Genomic DNA, 10246 nt, shown 5'->3' with positions numbered 1-10246 from the left:
TCTTTATGGCATCGGAGTGTTTTGTTTCAGAGAGGAGCCCGAATTTCAGCTCCTCAGTCCACGGGCAGGCTCCTGGAGCGAACCYCTGGTTTTGGCAGGGCTGAGAGCAGCGCTGGGCTCAGGGCATTGCTCCCAGGCTTTGTAAGGTGCTGTGGAAATCTGGAAGCTTCCCGGGCCCCAAAGGATCACCTGGTCCKTGTCCATGTGCTCCCAGCGGGGCTCAGAACCCACAGCACAGGGTAGGAGCTGCTCATGTGGGCACCAGGAGATTTTTATAAGCACCAGGATATTTTTGTGATCACCTGTTATCCCCATGTGCACAAGGGGTTTGGTGGTAACTGGAAAAGCGTGTGGGCTTCATCTGTAATGTATTTCAAACACAAAAATATCGGGGCTAATTATATCCAAGAACAGCAGCTCACGTTGTTCTTGCAGCCCAAAAACTGCCCAGAGCCTGGCTGGGGAATGGAGCAGTGAGGCTGTGTGCTCTTCCTCTGGAAGATCAGCTGGAGGATTTCTGAGCAGGAAAACCTTTGCAAACTCTGTTCTTTGGGGCAGCCACTCTGGTTTTACCTCAAACCCTGTAATTTATGGCAGATCCTTCACACTGAGCTGCCGAGGGGGAAGGCAGCACATGGAGAGCAGAGAGCCCCAATGTCCAGGCTGCAGCTGCAGAGCCCTGGACCAGCACAGCTCTGCCCTGCTGCAGGGCTGGTTTTACTGACTGAGCTCTCTGGGTGAGCTCACAGCATTCTCACTCRGTTGCTGATGGGTTTTTCTCTGCTCTGTCCCCTTCTGTGGGTGTTGCTGCCCCACATTTCCCTTGCTCCAGCAGTTTCCACACTCCTCCCATTGTTTCCCAGTCCCAGGGCACTCCCAGCTCCAGTCTGAGCCCCAAAACCCCAGGATTGGTGTGCCCAGGGGGGAGCTCTGCAGTGCCCCAGGCAGTGCCCCTGGCCCAGRCAGGTCTGGGTGTTTCCACAGAATCCCRCAATGGTTTGGGATGGASCAAAGCTCATCCAGCTCCTCCCCTGCCGTGGGTTCCAGGCGCTCCTGTGGTGCTTCCCATCACTGGCACAGAACTGAACCAAACCTTCCCTCCCATTTCTACAGATTCCTCTTTCACCCCACACCTTTCCTGTGAATATTTTGGATCCCAGCTCCTCATTTTTGCTGTCTGAGTCCAGTGGCAGATTCCCTGCCCTCAGCAGGGTGTTGGGATGAGCTGATCTTTAATTTCCCTTCCAGCCCAACCCATTCCATGAAATCTGCATTCCTCCCATCTCCTGTCCATCACTTCCTCCGTGTCCCAGACAGTTTCCTTGGCCCATGAACTGGTCAAAGTTGTGCCCAGCCTTTGCTGCTGTCCCCATTCTGGTTGGAATGACCTGGAGCCATTCAGGATGCAGCAAACTCTCATCTCAAGGCATTACCCAGAGAGGTTTCCCATTCCTCTCTCCTCTGCAGCTGGGTGCAGTTATTGCCTGTAAAACACCATCCCATGGAAGGCTGCTGGGGCAGCAGTGGGCACTGGAACCCTTTAATTGTCCTGGAGCTGTTGGTGACAGCGTGGAGCCAAGGGCCAGGCCAGCAGAGCTCAAGGGAAAGCCCTGCATGGGGAGAGCTGTCAAACAYCACCTTTCTGGGTTGTTCTGAATTCCCTCTTTATTTTATGGTTCATCTGATCTGAAGAGAGAACTTCTCAGCTGAGGAGTGGAATGGAGAGCACACTTCCATGGCAAACCCTTGGAATCACATCAAGCTCCTGCTTTATTTAATTTCATTTATTGTCATTTAACTCACCTTGGTGCTGGGGTTTTTAGTCCTTTTCACTCATCCAGCTGTTCATGTGAAAACTTTGATGGAGCTGCTTTTCTTGTCCCTCCTGCTCCCCTCCTTTCCCATCCACAGTGGATCCAAGACAAAGTGAGATATTTTCAAGGAATTGATCTCTGGAAAGAAAAAAATGGCTGCATTTCCTTGGTTGGTCAATTTTCTGTGGAGACCAGAGCAGGTGGAGCCACTTTAGAGCTCCTGAAGGGTTTTGGGGGCTGCTTGGTCTCTCCTGAGCAGGAGATCTCAAGTCCAGGTTGGCCAGGAAGGCCCCAAGGGAGAATCAGGATGAGAATTTAGCATTTTGCTTAAAAAAAATAAGAAAGAAAGAAGCAATCCCAGAGTGAGCAAAGGTTTGGAGCCGTGGAGCTAGGCTGTTCTGGGAGGGGGGCTATGCCAGAGACGAGGGAAACCTCGAGGTTTAGATCCCAAAAAAAGATTTTGATCTCTTCTAGAAGAGGTGTTTCATGTCACATTTACTAAAAAGCAAAGCAACAGCAMCTCCTGAGTGAACCTGGGGTCACAGCCACTTCTCTTTTCTGGAGGGGCAAAACTCTGCTGGAGGAAGGTGTTTGCTTTCCATTGCTTTTCCTTCTATTTTTCTCATCAGCACCAGCTGGGCTGGGATCTCTGTGGTGAAGGGACCTCGAAGGGGTGGCAGTGCTGTCACCAGGGACCATGGGCACCCGGGTGAGCCCCTGCAGGGCCACTGCAAGGTGTGACATCGTGGCACACGGGTGCTCTGTCACTAAAGGAACGCTGAAGGGGCTGGACATGAGGATCCTGGGGAAAAAGAAGCATCAGCAGGGCCACATGGGCACCAGAGAGGTGCCAGGAGAGCAGGAAACCTCTGGGGACTGCTTGGGGGGAGCAGAGCTCTTGTGGGGTGAGGGGACTGTGGGATCCTTGTCCTGCCTCTGCCACAGGGATTAAATCCCTCTGCCACAGCGATCTCTGTCCTGCCTCTGCCTTGTCCGCAGGGATTCCTGTCCCATTTCTGCCATGGGAATTAAATCCCTCTGCCACAGGGATTCCTGTTCAGCTCTGCCACTGCAGGGTTCGATCCCTCTGCYCCCAGGATTCCTGTCCCACCTCTGCCCACCCCACTGTCACAGGGTCTGAGGTCTCCCCATCCCATCCCTACCTTCCCTTCCTGCCTCTTGTCCCCGAAGCTTTCTTCATCCAGGAAATATCCCTGTAACCCTCCTATCCCACCCCATATAACCCTTCAGAAGGATCTCTCCAAGGACTGGTGRAAACTCACACAGACTGAGGCTCACACCAGTCCCCAACCCAAACTGGTTTAACAGGAGTTCCATGACGTCCCACAGACAGTAAATCATTCCCTGGGATGTTTATAAACAACAGGAGTGGAAACTTCAATGTTTTGTAAATTATGGGGCTTTAACAACACCACCAAACTACCATTTTTTTTGTAACTTCACAATAAACACTCGTCAAAATAAATGCCTCAAACGTGTCCTCAGATCCACAGAGTGAAAAGAGTAAGGTTCTCGTTCTCATTAAACAGACTGGGAACAAGGAAATTAAAATTCCTGGGTCATACATGAACCTTCACCTAACATTCCTTTTTCAGGAGTAATATAGAATCCAACAGTGACAGCAATGCCTTTTTCCTTTGCCCTCATTTTATCTCTGGAACTAAAGCTTTCCCCATGTTGTGATAATGATTTTATCAATAATTTATGATTATTTATTTGAATAYGCTGATCACATCCATCACTAATATTAGGGTGAGCGTATTCTATTTCAAAGGTGTTTTTCCTGCTAGAGAGTAATTTAGCAAAGCTGAAATGTTTTTCCCAAAAATATTTATAGTGGGGTTGCTGATTTTCAGTGGAATTCATCAAAGTGCCTTTAATGATTAAATTAATTAGTGAAGAGGAAAGAACAGATTCTCATTGAAAGAGGGCTGAGTTCTCTGAGTGAAATCTTTTTGCAATGGTAATTTATGACAGAAGTTGTCTTTCATGCTCAAATTCTAAATTTACCCTTCCTAGCGATTGAAAATGAAAATAAATTTTAACAGGGAGGGTTTTCCTGTCAGACTAATAATTTAATTTCAGGAATATGGCTAATTTTAATTCAATTTAASTGCTCTAGATATGCACAAGTACCTTTGTATCAGATGCTGCTCAAAGATAGCAGAGGGAAAAGCCAGAATTTGCAGGCACAGAGGGTCCTTATCTCCTCCCCAACTCCCCAGCAGCACGGCAGATGCAAACCCAGATGGACAACTCTCCGTGGCAGTTGTGTTTCATCATTTCTTCCCTGAATCCAGGAATTCTGGGCGATTCAGAAGCCTGGTTTTGTTCCACCTCCAGGACCTGTCTGGATGATACGAAGTTTTTGTCAATTGAAGCACCAAGTCCCAGTCCCTGCAGTGGGAGCAGGACGTGGAACAGGTTTGGAGTTCTGCATTCCTGTGATGTTCTGCCCTTGGTCACTGAGGGATTTCACCCTTTTTCCCTCCCAAACACCCAAATYTGGGTGTGGTGGGGCCAATCTCACTGAGACAGAGCCATCACCTCGGCTGTGGCTGCTCTCCTTTGTCACAGAATCACAGAATCCCGGAATCAGAGAGTCACAGAGTCACAGAATCAAAGAAACCCAGAATCCCAGAATCCCAGAATCAAAGAAACCTAGAATCACAGAACCTCCCCTGAACCAGAATCACCAGGGCTGGAAGAGACCTCCAAGATCTTCCAGTCCAACCCCTGCCCTGACACCTAAACCAAACCACGGCACCCAGCACCACATCCAATCTCTCTTTAAACACATCCAGGGATGGTGACTGCACCCCCTCCCCGGGCAGACCATTCCAGTGCTTTATCACTCTTTCAATAAAACACTTTTTCTTGATATCCAACTTATATTTCCCTTAGCACAGCCTGAGACTGTCCTCTCCTTTTGGAGAAAGAGATGGACCCCTCTGCCCACAGCCCCTTTCAGGCAGTTGTAGAGAGCAATAAGGTCACCTTTGAATCTCCTTTTCTCCAGGCCACAGGTTTGGAGGTGCCATTAAATTTCAGGACGAGCCTGGGAGAGGGAGCAGGAGCAAAAGGAGTTGTTTTGTCTTCATTTCCCTTCAGCACATGGAAACAGTGATGGCCAGTCAAAATGCCCACATTTCCCTGCCAGCAAAGGGAAACCAAAGCACAGCAGCGTGTGTGTGGTTCCATGTCAAGCACTGCAGCTCCATCTGCCTTCCCAGACTTCCCCCTTAGTCCTAATTAACATGTTGAGGAATTTTAAAATGTAATAAACATTATTTCTAAACAACCCGAAAGRAAAGCTTGCTTCTCTCCGGTTTGATGTAAACATTTATAGCGCAGCTCCATCCTTAAACAGTTAATCTTATAGCGACCTATTAAAATAAAATGAATTGTGTTATAATTCATCCTAAAGCAACCTCGGGGTGAGTGTATCAGGTAACTCCTGCTTTTGCAGCCCTCGTGACGTTTTTAATCAAATTCAGCTGTAATTGCTGGGGCATTCACATGGCTCTTTTAATACCCTGCCTCCATTTGGGACTCATATGAGTCTGTTTTCTCTTAACGTCGCTAATAAATAGAGAACATGAAAAGAGCACATTCTGCAGGACACGGAGCTCTTCCACCGTTCCGTTTGGTCCAGCAATTGTCTGTCGGGCTGACGGGAACGCGGCACTTGTCAGGTCCCCCGCACCCGGGGATAAAACCCTTTGTGAGGCTGAAGTCGCTGGGTTTGTGTCGCTCGCACCCCGTTAAAGGGGACAGGGACACGGGGGGAGCGGCTACGCGGGAGCAGAGGGACGGATATTCATTGGCATCTTTTAAAAATCCCCGTCCGTGCGTGATGCTGAAAAGTTGCTTACGAACAAATCACCCCCGGTTTGGGGAAGAAAACTTGAAACGCGGGCTCTGCCTCCGAGATGTTCGTGTAAACAAAACTCCTGCAACTTTCCCTGCCCAGGAGAGCGGGGGGGCGGTTGGCTCGGGGTTTGTTCAGTCTCCGCCGCTACAGCTGTTTCCAATTTGCCAGCAATTTTCTTTTGGGCTAGTAAAGCTCCCAGGATGGCTGGAAGTGGCCGCATGGGTCTCCCCCCTCGGCTGTGGGGTTTGGTTACAAGGGGCAGCAAACTCAGCTCGGGATTCGGGGCAGGCATCTCCCCTGAACCTGGGAGTGCTTTACATCCCAAATTTCTGTTAACGCCAACCTTTAAAGGTTATTTCATTGTAGGTTGTGCGTGTGCTCGGGGCTCTCTGTCAGAGCCAGGCTGAGACCGCTTAAAAAGTGAAGGAAAGTTAGAGGAAAATTATAGGAAAATAATAGGAAAATAATAGGAAAATAGGAGGACAAGGGCACGGGGCGGAGATGGCGGGGGGTAAAGGGGAAGAGGCGGCAGCGAACACGAGAGCGGAGCCCTCGGGGTTCCTCCTGCGCGCCGTGTTCTGTGTAATTCACACGTGGAAACGTGAGAAAAGAATGAGCGATGGCTTTGAAACGTGAGCCCGTTCGGTCCCCGGCTGGCTCGGCTGGGCAGAAAGAGTCGTTCCCGTCCCCKCAGAATAATGAGATTAAGGCTTGCAAAGAGCGTCTTTAACCCGGTGCACGCGATTTTAAAAAGCCTTTAATGATGACAACGCTGCTTTTGATTTTAGAGTTGGGGTTTGGACTTTTTTGTTTTTTTCCCCGTTGCCTCTCTCTCCAATTTGTTCCCCCGATTCCTTCTCTCCCGCGCACCTTGCCAGTCCCTCCTGTCGCTTTGCTTTTCCTTCCATCCCAAGGAACTTCTCCGTAAAATCCCCGTCCCCTCACCTTGCTTGGGAAAGGGTTTCTCTCGCCACAAACAACAACAATTATAATAACAACGAAGAATCCGAGGAATTTCTATATTAAAAAGGGGCGAGGTCCCCGGTCGCTGGGTCCGGGTCTGAGTGTGTTTTCCTTGGAAATTGGGAGGAATGCTAAACGCCTCGTCTACCAGGGAGTAAATTGTGTGCGGAGCTCAAGGCACGGCTCCCAGGTTGCCCTTTCACCCCTTCACTTTATATGTTCCTCTTATTAAGGAGAAAAATGTTTCAATATGTTGGAATTTGGGGCAAAGCCGGGAAGGAGAGAAAGAGAATCGAGGATGGAAGAACATTTTCCAAATAGTTTTGGTAACCCTTCTGAGGGCTACATTTAAAATTGATGTTGTACTAAAATCCCTGGAAGTTTTTGTCCAGGTTTGTGCAAAATATTGTCTGTGAAGGCTTCTGAAATGACAAAATGCACCAGGAACGCGACTCCAGTGGGGGAAAAACCATCCCTGGATTGAAGATGTGTTTCCTTTCCCTCCTGAGCATGTTACTGTTTGATAGGCTCTCATGAAATAGCTAAAAAGAGCTGGAGGTGTCGGCTCGCTGGGAGAAATGTGGAATTCTTGATCCCAAAGAATCGTTTGGAGCCGACTTCATCCCTCTTTCCCAGCCGTGTGCATCTGCAGCGTGCTCTGTCATGCTTTCAGTCCTGCTGCAGGGGGGAAATGGGTTAAGTCTTTTCTAGGTAAGAGTCAGGGAAAAAAAAAAAAAAAAAAMCMCTCAAAATAAGGAACGATGATTTAAAAACGGATATTTGAAACTTCCTTATTTAAGAAGGGGATTTAAAGTAGCACTTGAGCTCCACTCAGCGTCTCTTTTCGGCTTGACTCCTCAGGAATATTTTTTTTTAAGTTGTGAATTTTTTTTCCTTTTTTTTTTCGTCTTTGTGTGTGTGTGCGTGTGTGCGTGTGTGTGTTGTTTAAAGTCGCTCACAGCACCAGGAGGGCTCATGGGGCGAGGATGTCCCATGGCCACGAATAATCTGAGGGAACAGCTGGAATATTGATAAGGGGGGAAAACGGAAATCAAATGAAAAGTAGAGGGCAGAGAAGCGAGGGAAAGGAAAGCAAAGCACGTCCTGGAGCTGCGAGCAGCACAGAAGCCCCCTGAGGAAATGTCTGCTTGATGCAGCCTGTCTGGATGGGCTGGGAATTTTAACTTCAGCGCTGCTTTGGATCCAACAAGTTTGAATCTCTCTTCCCGCAAAACTGCAGCGGCGAGGGCAGGGATCCGCAGCTGGTGGCGAGTTTGGGTTTTGGTCTCAACCTGGATCTTTACAAACTGCTCTGCCACTGGCTGAGGGGAAAGGGTCCAAAAGGTGAGTCCTTTCAATCGTAGCMATAAGAATAAGCGATTCTAAAAGTRGTTTAAGAGGCCCTTTTTATATCGCGGCTGACGCTGGCAGGGCGAGACGATTGATAAATAATCCACTGCAGACTCTCTCCAAAACTGGCTCCAAAATATGCAGATGTATTGATTTATTTACATGATTCATTTACATGCACGGGCGTAATTACAGCAGAGAGGTAATTGTGGGGGGGACGCTAATCAGGGGTAAAGAGGGAAGAGGGAAAACCAATCCGAGAATCCTTGACCCCAGAAAATTCACTGGAGAGGCAAAATTTCCTTGTCCCTCTGCTCTGCCTGCCCCCACCCCCCGTCGCAAGTTCAGAAGCAAAAGAAACTGGAATGTGTTAGGAGGGAGGACGACAGGAAAAAAAGAATTGTACTTATCAGAAACACATTGTCCGCCTTCAAGCCGCTTGCCCTCCCGTGCCAGCTGGACGCGCAATAAATACTTTAAAAATCAATAAAAGGGGGGTTACGTGCAGATAGAGAACTTTTATTTTCCAGTTGTTTGGCTGCGGGGTTTTTTTGGGTTTTTTTTTCTTTCCCTTAACTCCGCGGATGTTTCGGTGGTTGCGGGGGTGTCCCCGGAGTCCGCGGGGTCTCAGCTCCGCACGTCGGGGCGCARCTTCAGCGGCCGGGCAGCTTCATTAACGCGGTTGTAATTAACCGCCGGGGCTGGCTCGGATCAGACCGGGACAAACCGCGCTAAAGGCGCACTCAGGACCCCACAGCTTTTCCTCAAGAGCTTGGAAAAAAACCCAACCCAAAAACCTCCGGCTGTCGGCCGCTTGTGCGCGACTCTTGGCGCATCTCCCTCACCCTCCCGGATCGTTTTCCTGCCCTAATTCCTGGGTAAATGTCTGATTTTTCCCTCCCGTCCCGGGAAAACGGGATAGAGCGGCAGGCTCAGGGGGTGTGAGGATGTTTGTGCATCTTAACGATGCACTAATTACACCTAGCTAATTACACTCAGCTAATTGTTTTCTGGCGCGTTTCGGAAGGACTGAGGAGCCCGACAGGAGCAGGGGGGTCAGACAATGCCGGTTGTGGGATCTGTTTTCCCACACCCTGTCCMATTTTTCACCATCGTTGTTCATCTCTGCGTCTCTGCAGTGACGATTTCGGGGAGGAAAAATCAACCCCCCCATCCCGTTCATCAGGAGCTCATCGGGKCTCAGAAATACAGAGAAACAGATGTGGTGCCCGGGTCCGAGATAAAGTTTGAGCAAGACCCGAAATAGAATTTGGATTGACAACTCTGAGGGTTTTTTTTAATATTCGCGGCGACGCTTCCATTCGGAATGTTTTTTAATTTATGGTTTAATTATTGTCGGTGAGGAAGGTTCTTTAAATCAGTCGGGGCCGGCAGGTTAATGGCTCGGGATGGTTTCAATGAGCCAGGAAAGGCAACAGCCCCTCGTTTAGCCAAAGGAAACGTTGGGGTACGAGTCAATGGGGTTAACYAGGCTCGACATGAAAACACGAGTATTTCAGCTGGCTTTTAATTGTTGGCTAAGAAATTCCGTTAATCAAATGTCARACATTGCCCTCTGCTCTGGTTGAAAGTGAAGAAGGTTCTTTTCCTGAGGAGGAGGGGGGAATCCAAAGGAAAAACCAAATTGATCTCAAAAAAACAGAAATGAGCCCCTGGTCTCTATTACTCTACTTTAGTCACTGTGTTGATGTGTTTCTCTGTCCTTTAAAAGTTCCATTTAAATGTTTGATCATTCCTCTCTAAATTTTATTGGCAATCTTATTATTTAAACCAGGCTTTGTTCTTTTACTTTCCTATATGAACATAAATGATTTGGAGGGGTTTTTTTATGATTTATTTCAGGTCAAATTTAGGACCTTTAAGTATCTCTAATAAACAAGTAAGGATGTTTCAGACTGTACCAGACACTTCGTCTTACGTCAAGGTAAGACATGACAGCATCTTTAAACAGGTAATGTCAAAAATTACAATTCTCCTGAATTCACAGTCCTTTGTATTGGTTGAAAATCTCATTCTCTTTCTTCCTGAATTCAGCAGGAAAAAAAATTCCTTGGTCTTCAGTGGGAGAGGGGTCAGAGACTGAACTATCAACTTTATCATTTTGCAAATGTGCAGGGTTGAGTGAAAAGTTGCATCATCAGGGGCTAAAAATGCATTAAAGTGGGTTTGTCTTTTGTCCTGCACCAATGCTGGGTTTGCTGGG

The 10246-nt window shown here is 48.2% G+C and overlaps 1 protein-coding gene across 1 annotated transcript in view; it reads left to right on the top strand.

Moving 5' to 3' along the window:
- Positions 1–7617: 7617 nt before the first annotated feature.
- Positions 7618–10246, top strand: part of FLI1 (Fli-1 proto-oncogene, ETS transcription factor) — an 87633-nt gene continuing 85004 nt past the window's right edge. Inside the window, exons 1-2 of the mRNA XM_057373524.1 lie at positions 7618–8016; positions 9886–9967. Of these exons, the coding sequence (XP_057229507.1) occupies positions 9929–9967 (39 nt within the window). The 5' untranslated portion in view covers positions 7618–8016; positions 9886–9928. The remainder of the gene's footprint in view (positions 8017–9885; positions 9968–10246) is intronic.

The sequence above is a fragment of the Malurus melanocephalus genome, unplaced genomic scaffold (genome assembly GCF_030028575.1).
Source record: "Malurus melanocephalus ecotype Western Australia unplaced genomic scaffold, MMel_1.1 scaffold_201, whole genome shotgun sequence".
NCBI lineage: Eukaryota > Metazoa > Chordata > Aves > Passeriformes > Maluridae > Malurus > Malurus melanocephalus.
The sequence above is the reverse complement of the archived record's forward strand: the minus strand, read 5'-3'. Positions and strand labels throughout refer to the sequence as shown.